The sequence below is a fragment of the Eleutherodactylus coqui genome, chromosome 1 (genome assembly GCF_035609145.1).
Source record: "Eleutherodactylus coqui strain aEleCoq1 chromosome 1, aEleCoq1.hap1, whole genome shotgun sequence".
Taxonomy (NCBI): domain Eukaryota; kingdom Metazoa; phylum Chordata; class Amphibia; order Anura; family Eleutherodactylidae; genus Eleutherodactylus; species Eleutherodactylus coqui.
In genome coordinates, this window is record NC_089837.1 from 495,639,118 (window position 1) to 495,664,294 (window position 25,177).

The 25,177-nt window shown below is 42.4% G+C and overlaps 1 protein-coding gene across 1 annotated transcript in view; it reads left to right on the top strand.

The window, feature by feature from the left end:
• MRE11 (MRE11 homolog, double strand break repair nuclease) overlaps positions 1–25,177 on the top strand; it is a 192,190-nt gene that overhangs the window by 157,074 nt on the left and 9,939 nt on the right. Inside the window, exon 19 of the mRNA XM_066586845.1 lies at positions 15,158–15,248. Coding sequence (XP_066442942.1) covers positions 15,158–15,248 — 91 coding nt within the window. The remainder of the gene's footprint in view (positions 1–15,157; positions 15,249–25,177) is intronic.

The following is a 25,177-nucleotide window of genomic DNA, read 5'->3' on the forward strand; positions in this document are numbered from 1 at the left end:
TGAGTCGTTTGGTTGGCGTATTCCACCTGTCAGACTCCCTTTTAAAATTTATACTCAGAATGTCACAAAAAGTTGCAACCTTCAAACTTCACTATAAAACAACAGTGAGCGTGGCCAGGATGTAAAGGTCCTTCTAGAGTTCTTGATCTAAGACAAAGGTAAAGAAAGCACACGCCAGTGACGCCAGTGCACGACTGCTCCAACTGAGGGCCCTTTCACACCGGACAACTGTTGGCCCAGGTTCGCCTGACAGTCGTCCCAGCAATAACCGCTCCTGTGCTTTTACATTCCGGCCCGCCTGCCTGCATTCACAGTAAACAGGCAGTCATTCAGAAATGAACGACTATCTGATCGTGCTGACACGATCCAAACGGGGAATGAATCATAGTTAATTGTTCTGATTGCTCGGGCGTTTACACTGAACAATAATCTTTCAGTGTAAAAGGGCCCTAAGTGAATTAGGTGAATTTCTCACCCACTACCTCCTCCAAAGTCCTTGATGCAAAATGCATCATTATTGAAAAGGGATCCATACTTCCCAACTTTCTGTACACAATTCATAATTTAAAAGGGTTTTCTGACTAAAAAAACGTATCACCTATCCACAGGATTCATGATAAATTGCTCATGGGTGGAGGTACGACCATTGGAACCCCCACCAATTTTGGATGTCCCTGTCTATTCATTTCCTTGTGTGGCGCAGAATGTTAAGGCAACAGAAATGCAGTCCTAAGCTTTCGCTCACGACATGAAGGTTGCAAGTTCAATCCCTGCTTGGTTCAGGTAGCCGGCTTAAGGTTGACTCAGCCTTCCATCCTTCCGAGGTCGGTAAAATGTGACGGGGTAGTAAATTACCTGAAAGCGGAATAAGTTGGTGCTATACAAATAACAAGATTTCTGCAGGGCTGCTAGAAAAAGCCATATGAACGCCACTCTTGTCATTCGGGACCCTTCTCCAAATTGATCAGGGGGACACCGATTAAACCCCAAAGATCATATACTTTTCGCCTATCCTATATCCAGTGTAAATTCTTCACATGGTACAGCCCTTTTAAAGGACTTGTATCAGAAAAACATGGCTGCTTTCCTCCAGAAACGGCACCAGTGTCTGTAACAAGATGTTCTGAAAGCGCGAATGTTGTGTGCCATTTCAGAAAGTGTCAGGACCAATGGGATTCAGGGAAAAGCACCTTCTCCAATCAGGAAAAAAAAAGTTACGTTTTTAGCAGCATTTATTCAATTTTCTAACTTGATATTTAACCAATAGGTAGGTTTGATCCCAAGTGTATAGTAATAGCTCATGTCTGGGGTCAACAGAAGGCCAACAATAAAATCATTGGCTGCACAAAACACAAATATATACCCCCAAAAAGATATGTACAAAAGAAAATGATGAGTATATAAAGTTATAGAACTTTATTAAACCGTATATAAACCAGTTAAAAAGGGACTCGTGTAGATGGCGTCCTCCCTGATGTGCATTTCACCTGCTTGCCTTTATCTGGGAAGCTTGCATTTTGACAGATCTGTTTAATGGATCCATCAAAATACCAGATCTCTCTGCTTCAGTTTGCATGAGTTAGATATCAGTTTTTTTAATTTTGAAAAGAAAAACAATTGCTCCGCTAAAAACGCATAAAAGAACGAAGATGTGAAGATCGCCTGACTCTGTGCTGATTTCAGTACTTTCTACCGCCAAGTCTTATATAGCATTATAAATCCTACCTAAAAAGAACCTGTCCCCAACAATTCACCCACGAAACAAACTTCACTGGCCGGCAGAGGAGGAAGCATCACTTCTAATGCCCTCTCTTCTCCTAAAGAGTTCATGTGCCTACACAATTGGGTCCCAAACTTATCTTGCACTGTATGCAAATGAGCAGAGAAGAGTCATCTGGCTGAGAAGAGTCATGCTAATTCATAAACCAACCTCACCCCTTTCCCTTGATAGACAGCTCCACACATCCCCCGCAAATCCTCAGTCAAGAGAAAGTGGCTTGGTTAGCTCATGAATTTGCATCACTCTTCTCACCTACACGACTCTTCTCTGCTCATTTGCATACGGTGCAGGATAACCTTGGAACCTAATTGTATAGGTACATGGGCTCATTAGGAAAAGAGATGGCATTAAAAGGGATTGATTGTTCATTCCCTGCCAGCCAGTGAACTTCGTTTCAGGCGTGAGACAATGGTAACCGGTTCCCTTTAACAGAAGCTGGTTGTTATTCCAGCAACATATTGCGCGGCTTCGTTCTCATCCTCACAAATAAGATTACAGTTTTATACAACCTGCCAGGGATTCCTGCCAGATTTATCTGAATTCTCCAATTTGCCAATTACACACAAGACCCCAATCTGCTCCACGTGCAGCGAAGATATGTACTCGCCCGTGAAGCCTGCATACTTCTGATTACACCAATATGCGCTAAACTATGCGTGACAAAGGGGAATGCTCTTTCTATATTACATGCGCTAATTATTTATCAGATCAGTGACCTGGAAAAAAAAACTTATTTCTTGTTTTTTGTTTTCTATTTTCTTACAAAGTTTTTGTAAGTTTGCTGCAGGGACTTGCGCTATATAGAATGGCGGGGGCTGAAGGTGGAAGGGATTATGGGAACCGTTGATAATCCTGTATTCTGTTATAAACAGATTAGTAGCATCGGCTCTTGCAGTTATGAATAGTAATATATGTTGAATTATTCTGGCGCTTTTCATGCAGGATTTATTCTGCCTTTAGGCATTAGGTCTATGTCATGTGATATATATATATATTAAACGCATCCTCATAGACTTTTATTATTCAGTCTTCTGCTTTTGGCATACAATGCGTTTGTACATTGTGCCTTTTTTTTAACTGTCTTGACAATACATGTAAATGGCTCTTTTCTCGTACAGTACAAAAAAGGAATGGCTATGCGAGTAGCGTATTGGACCGTCTTTAATCTTCGGTATCGCAGCCTCATGTTATAGATCAGGAGGACCTTGGCAGATTAACCCCTCTTTTTGGTTTTGCATTGTAATTTTTTTCCCCCAATTTCAGAAAAGCGTTGGCGCTCAGTCAATCAGAGCCAGCGCTTAATAAACCAATCACAGCCATTCATTGGCTGTGGCACTCAGCCAATCAGAGCCAGTGCTTGATAAACCAATCACAGCCATTTATTGGCTGTGGTGCTCAGCCAATCAGAGGTATCACTTCCAGGAGGCAGGGATTTTCTATTTCCTGCCCAGAAAAGATGCTGAAGACAACTGCTGGGGACCGGGGAGAAGATACTGTGGAGCCGGACAGCGCTTTTTAGGTATGTTTTTTTTTCTTTTCTGCAGCTAGGGCTTATTTTTGGGGATGCAGTAGGATTTCCTACTGTCAAAGTTGCATCGCCCCACACGAAAACTGAGTTTTCATGCGATGCAACATAGAGGAAGGCACCATAGGGAAACATGGGCTACAAAACTTCGCAAGTTGCTGGCATATCGCGAAACCCACAAGGGTTTTGACTTGTAATGTTGCATGCTACAAAACATGGCAAATGTGAAGGAACCCATAGGAAAGCATGGGATTCACATATGTGCGATTTGTAGCATTGTCGCAACGCAAGAAAATCGTCAACACAATAACTTGCGTGAAACAGGTCTTAAACTCATTTTTACATTTTTGGAGTCACCATAGGGGACTTGAACTTGGAAGGCTTGAAAGAATAAGCCTTCCCTGTGGAATTTTCATTGTGACAGATTTCCTTTAAAGAGAATCTGTCACCTACTGTTAGGCTGAAAGCAGGTAAGTCGTGGAGTCCGTGGATACAAGTTAAAGACTTACCTCCTCCTTAATTTCTGCAGTGTGAAAGCCACTGCACAATGCAAAGGCTAAGTAGTCCGCCCGTTGGACACCTTAGCAGTGCTGTTCAATGCACTATAGCAGCCGCTTACATCGGGGGGAACAATGGGGCAGGTAAGTATAAAACTTACCTCCCCAGACTCCACGGGTCACCTATTTTCAGCCCATGAGCTTAGCTTATAGGGCTAGAAGTAGGTGACAGATTCCCTTTAAATGAGTTTGATTAATGAGGCACATTAAGTGCCTCATTGCTAGGCTATGGTCAACGACACAACAGTAGTCAAGGTTGTCTCCTGTTATGTGAGGATACAGCCTGACTAATCATTATAAACTTCCAACATCACTGATACAAACGACACACAATGTGTACAAACTAATGGACATTTGGCAGGCCCGCCTGGCATCTCCCTGGAGTGCTATAACCCTGGGCTCCGTTTCCATGTTCCCCTGTGACACCGGAATCTGCATAAACATTTTGGTACTAAATCTAGAACTTCATCCTCCGCACTGCCACACATCTCACATTGGCAGAGTTCATTGAAGGGAAAGCAGCCGTATGGCATCGCTGTGCATATATACTATAAACTGCCCCACTCGTCCTTTCTTACATATAGAGCAGATATCAGTCTGATGTTGGTGATTCTAACTAGGAGAAATCCTGTAATCCGGCATCCGTAGACCATCTAGATCAGGGGTGTCCAACCCACGGCCTACATGTGGCCCAAGATGGCTATGAATGCAGCCCAACACAGCGGGGAGGCTGAATATGGAGGGGTTGAGTCGGCAGACTGTACCAGGCAGCAGGATGAGAGCTTCTGCTCACAGATAGGCTCATACAGATGACGAGGCAGTGGGCAGAACTTACCTGACCTATTTAGTCACTCTGAGTTCAGCATGCGGAGGCGATTCAACTTTCCTGCCCTCCTTAGTTTTGACCGCTCCTTTCCAGTGTTGAGGTGAGGACTAGAGATGGTCTCATCTCGACCAGCCAACAGAGTGTCCCCATCCCCTGCTGTCAAAAACGGGCCCATGGCGGTAAATTGCACGTGAGCCCTTACAGGTTTCTGCGTCCAGACTTGCAAGCAGAAACAGACACTGACTCCGGTCTGGAGTCCATATTGCCCGGTGGCACGGGTTATTTGGAGGAAGATGGGGTTTGTTTGGGGGTACATTGGAGGATGATGGAGGCTGCTTGGAGGAGTGCAGAGGACGATGGGTGTTATTTAGAGAACTGAGCAGAACGATGGAGGTTGTGTGAAGAACTGGAGGACTATGAGGTTGTTTGGAGGAATCTAGAACAATGTGGATATTTGGAGAACGATGAGGTTGTTTGGAGGACTGCGGATTATGATAATTATGTGAGGATTTTTTTGGGCTTATCTGTGGTGGCACGAAAATTACGTATGGACCTTTTGCTTGGCTTATCAGATTTCATTAGTGTTTGTGAATTTACTTTGTGGTCCAAGAAAACTTTTCTTCTTCCAATGTGGATCAACGGCAGCAGAACAGGGAGAAAGGATAGTAGTAGGTTGAGATGAGCGAGCATACTCGCTAAGGACAATTACTTGAGCGAGCATTGTCCTTAGCAAGTACCTGCCCGCTCGGAAGAAAAGGTTCGGCTGCCGGCGCGGATGACAAGTGAGTTGCGGCAGTGAGCAGGGGGGAGAGAGTGAGAGAGAGCTCTCCCCTCCATTTCTCCCTGCTCTCCCCCGCAGCACCCCGCCAGCCGCCGAATCTTTTCTTCCAAGCGGGCAGGTACTTGCTAAGGACAATGCTCGATCGAGTAATTGCCCTTAGCGAGTATGCTCGCTCATCTCTAGTAGTAGGTAATATAACTCCCCAACCCCCCTCCGGTCCCTGGATAAATAATTTCCTGGAAATCGACAGTCGCTTTAAGGTCAGGCTGCAATACCAGACATAGCCCCTAAACTGGAGAGGTGCTGTTTCCATAAATAAAGATGATCCTCCTAAGATCGCCTTTGTCTTTCTAATTATGTTTGTTTTTCTCTAGGTAAAGCTCATTGTAATGGAAAGAAGATTTTGTAAAACCGCTTTTACTGATTACTCAATACAAAACAAATATCGACAATAATTACTTTAAAACGTAAATGGCATTCTAAGTGCCATAAACGGGTATAGCCAATCAGCGCTGCAGCTCCCGGCAGATAATCCGTGGGTTGTATGCTGTGATTTAGTAGGAGGCAGAAGAAACTCTGTCAAAACAACGCTGCACATGGAAATGGTTTTTTCGTAGTATTTATAGTTAATGGAAAAGAAAATAAATTTGTGAAGTAGGAAAATCTTTGCTAGATGTTGGGATTACAGTTATTACCGCTTGTCTTGTTATCACCGCAGAACTACATGTGGTAAGAAAACCAAATTTATGCAAATTGACATACAAAACTAAATGTTAGATAGTATTGTCGTTGTAGGAGAGTTGATTGACGAGTGAGAGAAAAACAAAAAATGTAGTTCCTTTGAATACCACATTGAATGTCTTGCAGTTACTCGAGAAGAGTGAGACTCGCTCGAGTAACTGGCTTATCTGTGCATGCTCGCTCATCTATATTCGTTACATTTTCTACCAAATGTTGGCCAAAACAGTCATAATTGACCTTTGATATCTACACGGTCTGAATGGTAGTCAAGAGATTAATGGATTAAGCTGTCAATGCATATACAGTAATGGTACCGTTACATAGGATTACTATCACCCCCATGCTTTCACACAGGAGCAATACTCTGGTAGAATGGAGGTGGGGTACAGTGGATAACTCTTCCGCCGGCATCAATTCACTACAAACAGGCAGTTGTTTATAGATGAACAGCTGGTGGTGGTATTCAGGTGATCACCCCATGTAAAGGTACCTTAATGTAGCTGTTGGCCAAACTCATTAATTCCATAGCGATTTCCCCTCAACAGCCATCAGACGTCTCTGACAGCATTCTTTGTCCCTCAATGAAATTAAATATGGCTTCGCTAAGCTTAGCTAAACATGTGGCTTGTCTAAACCTCTCCTCAAGATAGGTCCTCAGTATCAAATTGGCAGGGGACTGACACTTGGCACTTCTGCTAATCCCCCCCCCCCCCCCCTCCCTTCACAGAGTAGACCTAAATATAAAAACTTAACTTTTATTAAGATAAATACTTAAAAACACACACATTCAGGGCACCAGTGGCACATCGTAGGGGCACACTGTCCAACTGGTGACAAGATATGCTAAGAACAGTACGTCAACGAACAATACAAACACTCAGACGAGCTAACATCAAAGGCAATTGCCTCCTCTTCTGTGGGTCTAAGATGATACAAATACAACTAGACCTTACAGGAGAGTAGAAAAACGGAACATTTGTAGTGCCTTGGTTCTACGAGGGTGCAATAGTCTGTCCAGGGCTACAGTGAAATGTCATTAGCCCTGCCATGACCCTAGTAGAAACACAGAGCGCCAGGTAAAACATATCAGAACTCGAAGTCATTTTGAGCTTCAATTAAAAAATTCTCAGAACTTGGGTAGGTAGTTGGAAGTCAGATTTACATTCATTATATTTGACGCGTTTCTCCGCAAATTATGCGGTTCATCAGGAAATTCCATAGCCAATACTGAGAACCTATTACTGTAAGATAGATCCAAGAGGTCTTCAACTATATAGTCAGATCAAGTCTGAGAGCTTAACTGCAAAAAATATTTTGCAGCAAGCATGTGGGACCAATAACCCGAGAGCATAAGACCTAAGAGATTGCCAGCCTCAGATTCTAGTTTCCTCAGATGCAATACACCTGGCCCAGACAGAGTATAATAGAAAGTCGATCTGTAACTTCTGAGGCCAGAGAAATGTTCGGGCTCGCTGCACAGGACCCGTCCACCTAAAAATAGGGTCATAGACGGGAGCAACTTTCAGCCAGAGGCCCCAGCCTGTAGTGCAGTAACCTGATCTGCTCAACCCCTATGCTGGAGTGCTTGCAAAGATCAGGTTAACTAGGTAAGCTATCCTCAGGTTCCCTCAATAGAGGAAGCTTTTTAGTATCTAATCTCCTAGGTAAATGGCGAGCATGATCGCCCTGTCCAGAGTGTCCTATATCAAGGAAAAAAAGACTCCGTCCAGCCAATGGTTATACGCCTAACAGCCGGGCAAAGAGCACCACAGAAAACGGTTCTAATAATAAGAGAATGATTGCTCTCGCTGTCCTCGGGGCGGTACTCCGCCTGAGGAGAGGCGAATGCAGAAGAACCCTAAAACACCACGCTACATAATAGCAGCTGAGACGAGACAATGTACAGGATGTCCAAGTTATGTTCAGACAAATGTTTGAAGATGTTTAATGAAAATGTCATATTTTTCCGTTACTATGTCACTGTCATTGAAAATGAAAATTGAAAACGAGAAAATAAAGAATTTAAAAAAAAAAAAAGAAAGGAAAAGACCCATGGTCTTGATGGTAGACTAGGGTATGGGAAACTGTCCAGGCGAGCCCAGAATATATAGTGTGTTCATTCACACCCCCAGAGTGGTAGATATAATAGTGATCCTATCAGCTGTAGGCAGGAGGAGAGAAACAATTAGTATGCTAATGACCTCACTTATATTTTACTCCACAGATAACTTATGGGGTGCCTAATTGGGCCCCCGTAGTATAGTAAAACACCAGGATGACCCTTAGACAGTTACACACAGTAGAGACAATGTACTCTCAGGTATAGATGTTGAAATAAATACCGTGGATTATTAAGTAGTTGTAGTGGGCGTTTCACAGTTGTCTTGGTGACCGCCAATCAAATCAGCGAAGAGATTGAGATTGGGTCCAAAACCACACAGTGTCAGAGAGGGGCGGAATCCGGCTGCACATCGGCAGGGAGTTAGTTTCTCCTAGTGGGGGTAATGACGTAGGACGCCCAGTGACGTAACGTGACGACATCACAGAAGAGCAGAGACCAATCCGCAAAACGACAGCTACAAACAGCTTGCTACTATGGAATGGCTTCAACCCTTATGCTCTCAAAAAAGGTATCCCGAAGGGACAATTTTTGCGCACTAGATGCAATTGCTCAGATGAACAATCGTTCCATACTGAAATTACCAGAAAGGTTCAAGAATAGGAATTATCCTACAGAGATCCTGGATCAGGCATATGAGTTTGCTAGATAGCAGCAGACATCCGAGCTCTTAATACCCCAGGCTCAAGAACCGTCAACAGAGCTAAGAGTTATAGGAACATTCGACACCAGGCATGCTCAGGTTAGAAACATCTTAGAAAAATATTGAGACATTCTGAAGAATGACAGAGATTTACAAACCACGATTCATCAAGCTCCTAGTATTACATTTAGACGGAACATCTGGGATCATCTAGTCAAAAGTCTCCTACGCACTAATGAATCTCTAAAGGACTGGTCGTCTAGTTCTAAACCTAAGGGCACTTTTGTATGTTCCTACTGTGCGGCCTGTATCTTCCTACAGAAAAGTAACTCATTCACCTCAATTACAACATATATACAATACGAAATGAGAGCCTTCATAAATTGCCGCACTATGAATATTGTCTGGTAACATGCCCTTGCCCTAAACAGTATGTGGGTAAGACACGGCCACAGTTCAGATGTCGCATCTTAGGACATGTGGGCAATGTCCGATGAAAAGAAAGAACCCCCCCTAGCGAACCAGGTCTGGGAAAAACACCACGGGGACCCTGAATGACTCAAGTTCCAGGGAATTGAATTATTGAGACCCGATGATGGGAGAGGCGATGTGAAGCAAATGCAATACTAGGAGCTTGCTTACTCTTTTCAGATTTCTATGCGAGAGTGCGCACACTGTAATCTGAAAAGAGTCCGATTTTTGTGTTACACACAAACTTCATCGGGGACAACGCAGAAATCGAAGAGCGGGTGAGTATAAAAACTACATCCCCCGGCTTCCCGTCTCTTCCCCCAACTACACCATAGCTTAGTTAATGGTACTGTTCGGAGATGACAGGTTGGCCTCATGCATTTCATGTATGCTAGACAAATCCACCAATCATTTAACATGTATGGGAGCCTTCCGACTTTGTCAGTGGAGATAAGCTGTTTGACTTCAACTCGTTGTGGAGATAAGCTGCCGCCAGAGGAATCTGGCAGCGGCTTTCTTCTCTCTGCTCAATGTGAACATGTGCACAATTGGTTGAGGCAAGTGTGTGCCAGCGGGGAAAGCCTGTCGACTGAACAAGTGTTAGACCGGCCGCTATCTAATGTGTATAGCCTGTCTAAGAAAGGTCAGTAGTTTCATTGTAGACCACGATTCTAACAAGATGCAACCGCTGTTGTCCTGGTGGCCACTGTTTATCAAGGAGTAAATACACTTGAATTTGACTTTCCAAACCCAAGAAAGCAGAATACAAAGTAGTAGAAGTAATTATCTATGGAAAATACTGCCTTATTACGATCCTCTCACTGAGCTGAGTCGGCATAAAGCTTGCTAATGGTGTGTGCTCCATGACCAGCAGTATTATCCCTCATGGAAAAATGAATACCGAAGCAAATACAGGGTGTATTTAGCTACAAGAATAGTGGAAAAATACTGATCTGCACTGGTTATGTCAGTATAAGGAGCAGTACTTGTTGGGAATTAGATTAATTCGCCATTTAAGCCCCCTTTTTAGGTGACAGTTGGGTGTGAAGCCCCTGACAGCTGTCCCAGCGATGATCACTCCTGTGCTTTTAGACATAAGGATGATGGCGTCGTGAATGGAGGCGGAGCAGGTTGGAGATCGCTCCGGCCGCCTACCTCCGTTCACGATAAACGGGCCATCATTCATAGAAGAACGACTGCCTGCTTACACAGGACGACGCAGCGGCAGACCAACAAGGATTTTCTAGTCTTCATGAAAGATCCAATTAACGTTCCCACTGCACAATTATCATGCAAACCTCTTGGTTTAACGAGCGATTTGCACAATAATCGTCCCGTGTAAAAAGGTTTCTTTAGGATGAACCAATTTTTCTCAATTTTGAATCAATGCAAATTGAGAGCCATCATTTTTCTTTAGCTTTCTATTAATGTATCAGTAGGGCATCTTGTTTTTTTGTGGTAACTGTTGTATTTTTGAATGGTGCCACTTCTGGGAACATATAATTTATTGATTAATTTTAGTATTTTGCTTTATTTAAAAAAGAAGCAAATCCCCCATTACTACTATACCAAGTTATACGTTCCTATTGTAAACTTATTATATGTTGGGTTTTTTTCAGTCTCACTACAGGACTTGAACCTGGGATCATCCGGTCACTCTTATAGTACACTGCAGTACTTCCATATTGCAGTATATCATTAGCAGGCTACCTATTCGGTCTTTCCTCGGGGCCTAATGGGTTTAGACATTGGAAGCCTTTGTTAGGCCTCTGCTGCTTTGGTAACTCATCTGCAACTTCCTGCTCATGCCATACATGTATGTTGCAGTGAGGGGTGGGAGTAATATTGCTTTTATAGAGTCTGTGTTTATTTATCGTCTTGCAGTTTTGTTTTAAAGTGGTTTTACGGGCATATGCTGTTGGGTGACCTATCCTCAGGATAGTTGCTTGCCGAGGACCCACGACTCAGGATTCCCAGCACTCAGCTGATCACCAAGCCCACTGTCCGTGCAGCAGGGTTGGAGGCGGAAGTGTCATAGAAATCAATGGGAACTGAAGTTTCCTATTAGGCTGGCTTCCCACGGGACGGAAAGACTGCAGCAGAAAGGCTGCTTCAAAACCTGCACCTTCTGGGCCGGGTTTAAAGCTGCTTTTCCGCCTGTATTCCACTGCGGGAAACTTTCCCCATCTAGATAAGAGCACCTGCAGCAGAAATGGCGATACAACCGACATGTCGCGGACTTGAATTTCGCGCCACATGTCTGTTCCCACACAGCTTGTCCGCAGCAGGCTGTTGGCAGCGTGTTAACAAGAGTTTTGCAAATCTCATCCATTTCGCTGCTTAGTCTCGGGTTTAAAGATGCCGTTGGAATTTCCGCGTGGAGAGTCCACACGGAAATTTTGTAGCAATTCTGCCAAGCGTGAATCCAGCCTTACACTTCCAGCTCTGAAACCGGAGTCAGACAGGGAAGTGTAATAGGAGACAGTGCTCCCATAGATTTAAATGGGAGTGGAGTCCCTGATAATGACGAGTGAAGCACCTGATGACGACGTCAGACCCCATTATACTGACAGCAGGCCAGGGATCTCAAGCGGTGGGGCCCCGGTGAACTATCAATAGATAGGATAGGCAATAGTATTTGCCTCGAGGGCACTTGGCTTTCTGTCTAGGTGACCACCAGTTGTCTTATAGGTGAATTGACTTGGTCACGGGAAATTCTATCCAGTATACCAGTGTTCCCCAACTCCAGTCCTCAGGGACCACCAACAGGTCATGTTTTCAGGATTTCCTCAGTGTTGCACAGGTGATGTCATTATTGTCGGTCCTCAGACATTGCCACAGGTGTTCTTACCATAGGAAATCCTGAAAACATGACCTGTTGGTGGTCCCTGAGGACTGGAGTTGGGGACCCCTGCGGCATACAACAGTCTGCTTTCATGTTCTGCACAGACTTGTTTTCAGTCCTTCTAAATTAGTCAACAGTACGCAGAAGACGACTGCTCAAGAAATAACACTGTCTTAAAGGGAACCTGTTACTCCGAACATGCCGTCCAATCTGTGGGCAGCACTTTATAGAGCAGGAAGAGCTTGTAATTTTTCATTTTAGTTGCTGCTCTTTCTGGTCTTGGTAGTCAAGTAGGCCATCCTCCCACTGATTGACAGTTATGCACAGTACAAGAAAAAAATGTCAGTCACTGAATAGGACCGCCCACTGGACTCCTGAACCAAGAATTAATTTTTTCATGTAGTAAAGTTTCGTAACAGTTGCAGAAGTCCTAATTTTTAGAGCCATCTACTCATGAGGGTCATTTTAAAAAAGTTGAACTGCTGCCAGGCAACGTTTCTGACACAGAGTTCCTTCATCAGGATAAAAACACAGATTGATACCAGAAAATGTAACAGCCGAGAATAAAGAGTGAAAAGGCTGCTGTTTGTATACAGATGGTCATGGATCTTGCTTGTTTGTTAAAGCCTGATGAAGGACCTATGATTGCAAAGTGTATGTACCGGCCACAGCTCTGTGTACCGGCCACTAGCTTTCTGTGTGATGCATTTAAGCAGTTCATTTAAGTTCCTTATTATGCCAGATTTGGCTTATTACTAAGAATGTATACATTACTGCCGTTTCAGAGATTTTTAGGGTGATGATCACACTGGAAGCTATATCTGTTTTCCTCAATCTGTGGGAGGGGTCATATTGCGAGTTCACAACCTCATGTAACAAGTGTCAAGTGGAACTCTTCATTTTCTTTTATGCGGCCCAATTGTATGTCAAATTAACATTATAAGGAACCTTCGACCCTTTTCATCTCGTCTAAAAGAACTTTAACCCTTTAATGATGCAACCCTTTTTTTTGTTTTGTTCTTGCTGTATTACTTTAAAAATATATATATATCTTTGTGAAGAAAAAATTATTTTCCGTCCCCATTCTCTGACTTTTTTATTTTTCTGCAGATATAGTTGGGCTCATTTTTTTTGTGGGACATCCTGTAGTTTCTATATGTACCATTTTGTGGTACATAAGACTTTTCCATCACTTTTTAGTAAATTTTTCTTTGAGTTGGGATGACCAAAAAAGTGCAATTCTGGGGTTGTGTTTTTTTTTTTTCTGATGTTTACCGTGCGGGGTAAATAATGTGTCTATTTGGTTGATCAGATTTTTACAGAAGCAGTGATCTCAAATATGTACAGTAAAACCTCTAGTAATTTTAGTAATCCGTCCCAATGCAATCGGCTTCACCTGAAATCGTTGCTACTTGAGGTAATTATTTCCATAGGAATCAATGTAAATCCAATTAATTCGTTCTAGACATTCCAAAAAACATCAAACCACATTTAATGGAGAATAAATGTGGTCTTTAATACCAAAAGCAATGGCAATAATAAATGTATATAAAAGACTACTGTAAAGAATACATGAACATTTAACATGTTATTGAACATGTTACTGTGTGTTCTCTGTAGTGTTACATAAGCCTACAGGTCTCATCTACTACATTCTCTGTCCTCAGCGTTATCACTGTGTTTTCTGTGCTGTTACATAGGACTGCCGGTGACATCATTATCTGTCCTCAGTGTTATCACTGTGTTCTCTGTGCTGTTACATTGGAGTGCGATTGTACAGTACTGTACTGTACTAGTGTATTACCTGTCGCCGATGATGGAGAAGGGCGGGTTGTATTAGCAGCAGCAGGAGGAGGAGACTCCGAGCAGAAGATCACGTGGGTTCAGCAGCGAGGCCGCAGGGTCCAGTGTTATAAGAGGCAACCAATGTTACTAGAGATAAAATTTTGGGGAAAAAAACTGTCTTTTCGAAATCAACCTTAGTAGATGTCACTGCTAGTAGAGGTTTTACTTATTTGGGTTTTTTTTATTATTATATGTATGGGCAAAGTTTTTTTTTTTTTTAACTGTTAACTTTTATTCTTCCTAGTAATTAACAACATTTTCTTTTAACCTCATCCTTCCAGATTTTTTTTGTCCCCTTAGGGAACTTGGACTTGTTTGATAGCTCACACAATATAATGCAATAACCTAGTATTGCATCATACTGTGTTCAGACAGGCAGTCTATGAAGCCATGCCACAGTTATAGCAACTCTGACCCACCATTGACAGTGGCATTTAAAGGCTTAACAGCCACGATCAGTGTTTACGGGTGTTGCAGGCCGATGTCAGCAGCATACAATCCCTGCACACCCAGGATGTAAATGTATGCCCAAGTGCATGAAAAGGTTAATGGCTATATGAAGGATTGCCTGCAGGTCTCAGTAACGGGCACTATACACATAAGGCAACAGCTTAGGCTACACCACTCTGTGACCCCGGAGTGCATTATTGGCACGACGAAGATGAAAATTGCAGTTTAGGTAGAGCTGATGGGCGCACTGTCTGAGCTTTTCTTTGCGTTGCCTTGAACTTGCCTGAATCTCTTCGAACATCACCCAATATATAGTCATTTATTCTTCATCAGTAGAGCGTGCTGAGAATACCACTCTATGTATTCTACCCGTTATCCATCAGCCGGCACAGACAGTAAGTGCGTCATTTCCTAATGCATCCGTACAGTGCCAATTGATTCTTAATTATTTAATTAAATTTGTTTTGTTTCGTCTCCCTCTTCAATAATGTATAGATCCGCTTTGAATGAGAAACGCTATATTAGCTTTGATGCCATCTTTTAATGTGACAACCCCTTGTTGTTCTCTTTGCAGATCTTCCAGCGCCTCATCCAGCTTCGGCAAGCAAAGTTCTCAAAGCCTGGCCTCTCGAGGAGCTGTCTTTCTTGACAATGATGATGATGAGGTGAGATCTTCCATTGTCACAATTTCGAATATGATATACTGGATGATAATAACAACTCCGACGTCTGATTGACACAGTAAAAGTCTAAAGTTACAAAGTTTACTCTGCAATTACATATAATGAATGTCACTGTGAGAAGAACAATGACAAACAGCAATGTCGTCTTCACAAACACCATCATGGCTTCTGGCACTACTGTAGGTTTTCCCACCTGGAGATGACAACTCTGTACAAAGTAGGGAGAGGTGAAATATTCCAAAATTATAGGACAGATCCAGTATGTTTGGGAGGTGGGGATGTAGAGAGTCCACATATTGCAGAGTCAAGGTCTTGTTAACCACTTCCCAACGTGTGTCATACATGTACTCTACACGTCAGGTGTATGAAGTTAGGCTTGAAAGCTGAGGCCTCTCCATACATAGCGGGTGTCAGCCATCTTTAACAGCTGATACCCACTGACAACAACCACAATCAGCGTTCACACTGTTTACGGCGTGTTAACACTTTAAATGCCCCAATCTCCCAAGCAGCCTTCCACAGCGTGACCGCGGAGTGCAGTTCGATTGTCAAGGCAGCCCTAGCATCCTTTCAGAAGGCCCCTAACGTTGCCATGAATGATTGTCTATAAAGGTGTGCCTGTAGCACCTCTTGATAAACTGCTCGTCAGAATGCAATATAATGCAATACCATAGTATTGCAATATGGTATAATGCAATACTATGGTATTGCACTATGCTGTATGAGCAGGTTGAAGTTACATACGGGTATGTGGTATCACTGCATCCACCAAAGTCTAGATTATTAAAACATCACACTATTAATCCCACACAGTGAACACCATCAGAAAAAAAAATGACCGCCATGCCAGAATTGCGCTTTATTGGTCACCATGTATCCAAGAAAAAAAATGATGTCAGACTTGATTGATAGTCCAGATTCACCTATTAAAAGTGAATGTAGGACACTGCCCACTTGACACATTGATAGTACTAGGAGCTGGACCTAAGAGAAGCCCGTTTAGACGGTGTGGGCATTATAGAGTCAGCAGGGCCTCAGCAACTCACTGACCCACGCAGGCAACCCTACTGATTCAGTCCCGTGACCCGTTCTGTTTAATACCACCCAAGGAATAAACTGACAGGAAAACTTTTGATTATTTTTGTTTTATCAATGAATGATCTGATAGTAGTTTTTTTTTACCATATTTTCTTTTGGTTTTCTACCAGATTACTACTTTAGCCCCTTCACTGGTACATTATGAAAATTTTACTCCTTTTATATTCCTGGGCGCCTTCATGCAATTTTGCATTAAGGCATAATAATTTTATAAAGAATCATGTGTTTGGCGAAGCCTCGGCCAAGCTGAGCCTGTGATGCACTACACTTCCTAAAATTAACATCCCTGCTAATGAGGCCAAAAATCTCTGCAGTCCAGATGCCAGTAAACATCCGAGTCACCAAGTCAACAAATGGCCTGATTAGTTGCAGGAGGTGATTAGTTGTGCCATGGCTCATCTGCTCTCCCCTTCAGAAGGAAACAAAAAAGACCTAAATGTGACAATCGGGGAGAACACAGTGAATGCCCACTTTATTAGAGATGCCGACTCTTTTCATGATTGGAGCTTCCCTGTATGGAGATTGTCCCCGTGACCCCGGAGTGCGGCATAAAATCTCGGAACAAGTGAGTTTCAGTGTGAATCCACATTAGTGTGAAATCCAGCAATCTGAGCGACTTCCAACGAGGCCGGGTCATCAGTGCTGGACTAGCCGGGGCCGGGATGTCACTGCCAATCCTATGGGGCTTACTCATATTATGGTGTGGAGAGTGTGCAAAGAATGGCGTGATTGCGGGAAAAAATCCAGAAAAAGGGGGTCCTGTGGATGTAAACAACTCGTCAGCAAAAGTGATCAGAACAGGATAATAACAATCATTTTGCTAAATAGGCGCTGCACAGTCAAGGAAACGGCAAACTAATCCAGCGCTAGTACTGCGCCTAACGTGTCTGAACGCAAAACTTGCCATTCCTTAGGCCGCTCGCACACTGGACGCTTTTTTTGCAATAAGCGTGGCACAACGCTCCCATTACTTTCAATTGGGCCTCGCAGACCTGTGCTCGAATCTGGCGTTTCTCATGCTGCGATTTTCAAACACTGTCTGTTCTATTTTTCACCGTTTTCACATTTTTAACGCATCCTATCACAATGATTTAGATGTGTTAAAGAGTGTTGTCAAGTGCCGTACTATGCATTCAAAAACTCAGCTCGAAAATACGGTAAAATGTGAGAGTTGCCTTAGCATGGGTGGGCTATAACAGCAGGTGACCGGTTGCAGCACCATTGCTAAGAGAAACAGAAAGGCAAGACTTCAGGAGGGCAAAAGAGCACAAAAATTGTATCACTGAGCAGTGGAAAAACATCTCCTGGTCAGATGGATCCAGACTTCTGTTGCACCGGGCAGATGGGAAGTCAGAATTTGGCGCAAGCAGCATGAATCGATGACCTCTTCCTGTCAGGCTGGTGGAGGTAGAGTAATGGCAATGTTTTCTTTGCAACACCTTGGGTCCTCTTGATACCTATGGATGGGTGGATGTCATGGTTATTTCTTGCAGTTCTAAAGGACAAAGGAGGTCCCATGCTTACAGATGGCTGTCTCTGATAAAGTGAGCCTTCAGTATAGATCACCTCTGACTGGTACGATGTTCATAACCTGAACACAAAAAGTCCCCATATCATTCCCTTAGGATAACTGCAAGGCTGGACAAGGAGAGGGATGATAGTCTGGGATTTTCCTTCCTGCTCTCAGTTGTAGCTCCTTCCTCCCCTACACAGACACAGAACCAGGAAGTAAAACTTTCACTTTGCTCCATTACTTTAAAATGATCCCTAAATATAAGAATTAGAGCTTTGATCTTGGTTTACTTTAAAAGCTTAGATTACAGTGATATGTCTGCTGTGTGTATCTGTGCAGTAGTTTTGGAGAAACGTGCATTTTATCAGTAGCAGCACATGCATAGAGGACTACAGGAAGTAGTCCTGGATATTCAGGAGCTGCAGGCTAGCTACACCCACCCTGTTCTCCAACCACTGATTGTCTATTGTCTGCATATTACTGTGAATAGAGACACAGCTGCCAATCATTGGCTGGAGGGTGGGGTTGGGTGTGGCTAGGCTGCAGCCCCTGAAGATCTAAGACTAGTTCTGCTACTAATAAAATGCAAGTTTCTCCAAAACTACTGCACAGATACATAAGCAGATATGTCACTGTAGTCGGCGTAATAGGCTCTACTTTATGGTGCTTTCAGTGAGGGCTGCAAAAATATGTCGACAGAGTCCCTTTAAATGTCACAATGATGTAACTACAATAAAGATTAAAAAGGCACTTGATAGCGCTAAAGTCTTCTGCACGCAATCCTCAATTAGGAGTAGCAGGTGGTTAAAGCCATTCAATAACGCTGCTGCCAGCCTCAGTGGATCAGTAGTGCCTAAGTGCAGAAGTCATTATGAAAGCAACAAAGGGAACGGCGCTGCTTGACATGAGAGCCGCAGCAATCTCCTCCATGGTGATGTAACAGCTACCTTTGTCAGTCCATCAGTGCCTGTAGACTTTATGCTCATGTCTGGATTCATACCTGCATGCTGAAATACAATCAGGTCTAAATAAGTCTGAGCGTACTTACCGATTACCATCCTTACTGTCCTATCATCCATTACTGGGGCTATGCCTTTATTGCATACAGCGGTCGCCGTTCATTTCTTCTGTCCACCCAGCCCCCTTCCTCCTTTTTTCTTTTCCAGTATAGTACCAGTTTGTTTTGAACCCATTTCAGAGTTCCTGGGCACTTTGTAACCTTTTGACCCTCACAGGTTGTAGTCCCGCCTGCCATCCCCTATGCGAGGAGGATGCCACAGTCGAATACACAATGATCACTATGCACTCTTTTTCACTCCTGCCCTGCAGCCTACTACTGTTTTACAACCCCAATTCCAAAAAAGTTGGGATGCCGTGTAAATAAATGTAAACAAAAAAATAAGAATGCAACGATTTGGAAATCTCATACAACCATATTTTATTCAGAATAGAACCATAGAATTTCACATTTTGATTCATCTGACTACAGAACCGTTTTCCCTTTTGTCTCAGTCCTTTATAAATGCGCTTTGGCCCAGAGAAGAAGCTGGCATTTATGTTGATCTATGGCTTCTGCTTTGCATGATACAGCTTTAAATTGCATTTGTGGATTGCACGGTGAGCTGTGTTCACAGACAGTGTTTTCTGGAAGTACTTATAGAATCATAGACTGGTAGAGTTGGAAGGAACCTCCAGGGTCATCGGGTCCAACCTCCTGCTCAATGCAGGATCACTCAATCATCCCAGACAGATGTCTGTCCAGACTCTGTTTGAAGACTTCCATTGAAGGAGAACTCGCCACCTCCCGTGAATTCTTGAGCCCATGCAGTGATCTGTATTACAGACTCATGCCTGTTATTAATGCAGTGTCACCTCAGGGCCCATAGATCTCAAGCATCCAATATTGACCATCAGTCTTGTCCTTTGTACACATGAATTTCTCCATGACTCGTATTATGTGCTGTAGATAATAGAATAATCTGTGCAAAGTCTTTGTAATTTTACGTTGAGGAACATTTTTCTGAAATTGTTCCCCAATTTTTAGACACCAATTCACTGAGGCAGAAAGATCAAATATTTATAGTAACTTTTACCGGAATGATTCTAAAATTTAACTTTTAATAATATAGGTTCAAATTTGTTTCTTGGGCTCTATAAGTAGAGTAAACATATACACCCTTGGTCTCCAGCCTACCATCCAGGCTGGAAGTTTTGCTAGGCTCTTTTCTTTTCATTTATTTTTATGGTTTTTGTGGTTTTAAGCTCTAGTTAGGAAATTGTTCTCACCAGAAGAGTTCTAGATAGATGCTGCGGTTATTATACCATGACCATTTAGGGGCTTAGCCGGTAGATATTGATCTAATTTAGGACTGCTATTATCTATTTAGGTAGTCCTCTATCAGAGTAGGATCCTGTTTGTGGATCTATTTTAGACTAGTATTTAGAGATTTAGACGCCTATGAATACCTTACGTTCTGTCTTGTGATTACGTAGGATGTGCGGTATACAGTCATGACTATTTATTTGGTGACTGTATCTGTCTCACCTATGGTTTTAAACATACAGCCACCTTTCTATCTATCTGATGACTGTATATTCACATTAATTTGGTTCCTGATGAAGCTGAGCGTTCAGCAGAACTGCGTTGAACCAAAAGAACCTGAACTAAAAAAACTAAAAGAACCTAGCTGCTAGTGGCACTATTTAAGCTACTGGCAGTTATCTTCATTGATCTTGTAGATCTAGAATCACATAACAATAAAAAAAATGCTAGTGCTCTGTAGTATTACCATAGATCAATTCATCATCATAGATGGTTGCTCTGTTAGAGCAATTCAATACTCCGGAGAAGCTCCTCCCACAATCTAAGCTTTTCTTGGATCTATGTGTAAATCGTTATCAGTTGTATATCGTGAAACACTATCTGAAGTTACACTCAACACTATATTCCACTAAGATACATTGGTCACCATAGGGGTTGTGGGTCACTGGTCCTCAATAAACTGAATGCACTAGCACCTAACAGGCCATAACTACTCTAGCATTAGTTGGATGCCTCTGTTCCTATTCGAGGACCGATACCCTGTCCATCTTACCCTATCTAACTATCCGAGGGGTTCTTTATTCCCTACCCGGGTTTTAAATGAAAAGCTTTTATTTTGGAAACCCCTATTGATCTAATATACGACTATTGATTGTATTAGGCTCTCTGATCATTTAGAAAGTATTTGTTCTACATTTCATTTGCCTTCTCTCACTTAGCGGACCATACGTAGAGTGCTGGGAATAGTGTATATGTTTACTCTACTTATAAAGTGCAAGAAACAACTTTTAACCTATATTATTAAAAGCTAACTTTTAGAATCACTCCGGTGACTGCCAATTTTTAGACACAGTTTTTGACAGATTGGTGAATGTTTGACCATCTTTGCTTTCGAGAGACTCTGCCTCTCTAACGTGCTCTTTTTATACAGTCATGTGACTTGTTGAAAATTGAGCCTCCAGGTGTTTTTATTAGTACCATTTACTTTTCCACTTATTTTGTTAATCCTGTCCCAACTTGTGAGATGTGTTGCTGCCATCAATTTCTAAAAAAAGTTAATTTTTTATGATGAAGTGGAAAAATGTCTCCCTTCCGCTTCTGATATGTTCTATGTTCTCTTATGAATTAAATATGGTTAGAGGCGCTTTCAAAATCACTGCGTTCTTTATTTCTTTACAATTATTTACATTTTACACAGCGCCCAACTTTTTTGGAATTGGGGTTCTACTATTTTCCAGCTTTTTCCTATAGTCAGGTATGTCTTGTAATCCAAAAAAATATGGGATTTCTCTTTTTTCCTGCAGCTGAATTTCTTAATCTTTTATCACCTCTGTCGCTCAGCGGGATTGTCACTTTAATGAACTGTATTTCTCCCTCACAGCTCCAGATATTAGACTAAATTAAATTGATAAAAGTCTGGAGCTGAGCACGGACTCAATGGCAAATATAACTTTTCACCTTCCACCCAGCCTCCCGACTTAATTAGACTATTTGCAGTCTGAGTTATGACTTGCACCTTTACAGAAGACTTCATTTTCTCAGAGTCCCATAATAGCAATGTCCTATTGAAATATTCATTTATATATTGCATGTATTCAATTTGGATGGATGGAGAGATATGAAACAGACATGAGACCGATATAAGATAGATACATGAGGCAGAAGATATTAGAGATGCAGTGAAATAGATTGATTCCTGAATAGCAACCTTAATAGTAGTGTCTTATCTAAATTATTGTTCTTATTTGTTACATGCAGGAAATATATATATAGTTGCAATCACAATTATTCAACCCCTATTGCAAATTTGGTTTATTTGCTGGATTTACAAATTTTCAGCTGTTTGCAAAAAATAAAAATAAAAAACCATAAAACTAGAACATTTTACATATCTCAGCACAACTAATATAGCAAGCGGTTTCTCCAAATCCACCACAGAATATCACTTTTACTGCCTACTGCAGGGTTATTCATCCCTTCATGACCAGCATCGTTAGTAGTTAGTAAAGCAGCAGATGTAACACATAGCTTCTGACAGCGTTCCTTAGGAATCTTAGCCCAGTCCTCATTGGTAATGGCCTCCAGGTCACTAATGTTCTTGGGTTTGTGTGCTACAGCTACCACCTTCACATCCCACCAAAAATTTTCTATAGGGTTCAAGTCAGGTGACTGTAACGATCACTCCAGAATATTGCAGAACTTCTTCTAAATCCAAGCTTTGGTGGAGTTTGAGGTATGCTTGAGATCATTTTTCTCTTGAAAGGTCCAATGGTTCATTCTTCCTCCTCCAGACATACCACTGAGCCATATGCCCAAAAAGTTCAATTTTTGTTGAATCGCTCCACAGAACAGAATCCCCAACCCTCTGTGGCTTATTTATATGGTTTTCAGCATAATGGAACTGACTTTTCCTGTCCTACTGGGTCAGTGGAGGTGTACATCTTAGAGTTCGGGTATGAAGACCCTCAGCATTTAGTATGTACCTTAGTGTGCAAATGAAAACTTCAGTGTATGCTGCCACCGAATCTTGTTGCAGGTCTTTTACAGTCACTTGAGGGTTTTTGATCACCTGCCGCCTCAGGAATCTGGTGGCAGACGGTAATAGCTTCCGCTGTCTGCCACGTCCAGGTAATGTAGTCAATGTGCCTCTAACTTGCGAACTGCTCCCAGCTGTATCTCTAGGACAGTCAGCGCCTTTGCTATCTTTTTGTATCCTTTTCCTTGTTTGTACAAGGCAATAATCTTGTAACTTTTTGGACCACTCTCTTTATATAGTTGTTGTCACAGCACCAGCTGCACCTTGACCTCTGGGTTGTGGACTCTGGTCCATGGTGATGTCACAAGGTCATCCTACAGAGTTTGTTAGTTCTGTATGTGTGGTTCAGTTACAGTAGATTCTAAGGCTCTGTTATTCTCATAATAGACACCTGTTAGTCTCGGACTGTTTCCCTAGTCTCAGTCTCTCCCAAAGTGGGGTTGCCCATTTCAAGATGTGTGAACCACTTGAGGGACATGTCTAGTTTGGGCGGGTTTACCAAACAGGCTTTGTAGAGTGCTCCATAGCTAGAAGAAGCCACTTGTTATATAAGTTGTGGCAAGATATTTACATTGTTCTTGCTTGATTGTTTCTTGGCAAACAGCTCAAAGTTTGTAAGTATGGCAAATAATCGTAATTTGCAACAAGGGTTGAATAATTGTGATTGCAAATGTATCTACAGTCTAGATAGATCAATATAGATGGATACAGTAGATATGAGATGGATATAACTAGATATACAACCCCAATTACAAAAAAGCTGTGACACTACGTAAATGCATGTAAAGAAAAAAAGAATGAAGTCATTTGTAAATCTCCTCTAACCATATGGTGTTCACAGTAGAACATAGAACAAATATCAGAAGGTGAAAGGGAGACATTTTTCCATTTCATTTAATTAAAAAATAACATCAAGAAATTGAAGGAAGCAAAACACCTCTAAAAAGTTGGGCCGGAGCCCTGTCTACCATTGTGTAACATCCCATCGTTCTCTAACAGTCTGTAAATGCCTGGTAAATGAAGAGACTAGAGATGAGCGAGCACGCTCGGTTAAGGCAGATACTCGAGCGAGCATCACTCTTTTCGAGTAAATGCATACTCGTCCGAGTAAATGAGGGGGCGCGGGGGGGGGGATCTCTCTCTCTCTTCCCGCCGCCCCATTCCCTTCCCCCGCGCGGGCGCGCATTTTCTCGGACAAGTATGCAGTTACTCGAGAAGAGCGATGCTTGCTCGAGTAGCTGCCTTAACCGAGTCTGCTCTCTTATCTCTAGAAGAGACCAATTGTTGGAGTTTTGGGAGAAGCATGTCATCCCATTCTTGCCTGATGTAGAATTCTCGCTGCTCAATAGTCCTGGAATTTCCTTGACCGATTTCTTTTCATAATGCACCAAATGTTTTGTATTGGTGGAAGGTCTGGACTGCAGGCGGCCAGTTCAGCACTCGGACTCTTTTTCTGTGAAGCCATGCTGTTGTGATAGATGCAGTATGTGGCGCTTCTACAACCTCTATATACTGCTCAGCATTAATAGTGTCTTTAATGATGTGTAAGCTGCTCATGCCATAGGCACTAATGCAACCTCATACCATCAGAGATGCAGGCTTTTGAACTGTGCACCGAAAACAAGTTGAATGGCTCCACTCGTCTTGAGCCTTGACCATACGGCGTCCATGGTTTCCAAAAAGGATTTCAAATTTTGATTCATCTGAGAGACTCTGCCTTTACAACATGCTCTTTTTATACAGTCATGTGCTTCAGTAGAAAATTGATCTTCCAGCTATTTTTATTTAGTACCACTTAAGGTGCATTTACACACAGATGATCGCTCAACATTCGTCACAAACTGACAGTTTTGAGTGATCATTTTGCTTTAGATACTAATGGAATAATCAGCCCATTAGTAGCCAACTAGCTTTATTTGCATATATTTAAAGAACAGCAGGTGGTCTGTTCTCTATAATACATTGCTATTCTCCAGCTGGACAGCTGCTGAAAGAATGTTATCAATGCTGCCCGCTGAGGACTCAGCGTGCGGTCCGTCTTATCAGTCCCAATGGATTTTATGCTGAGCTGAACTCAGCGATGGACGAACAGTGCACGATGGGCACACATTTACACAGAACGATTATCACTCAAAAGATGGCTTTTGAGCGATAATCATTGTGTGTAAAAGGGCCTTTACTTTAACAAGCCCTTTGTTAACCGTGCCCAAACTTTTTAGAGA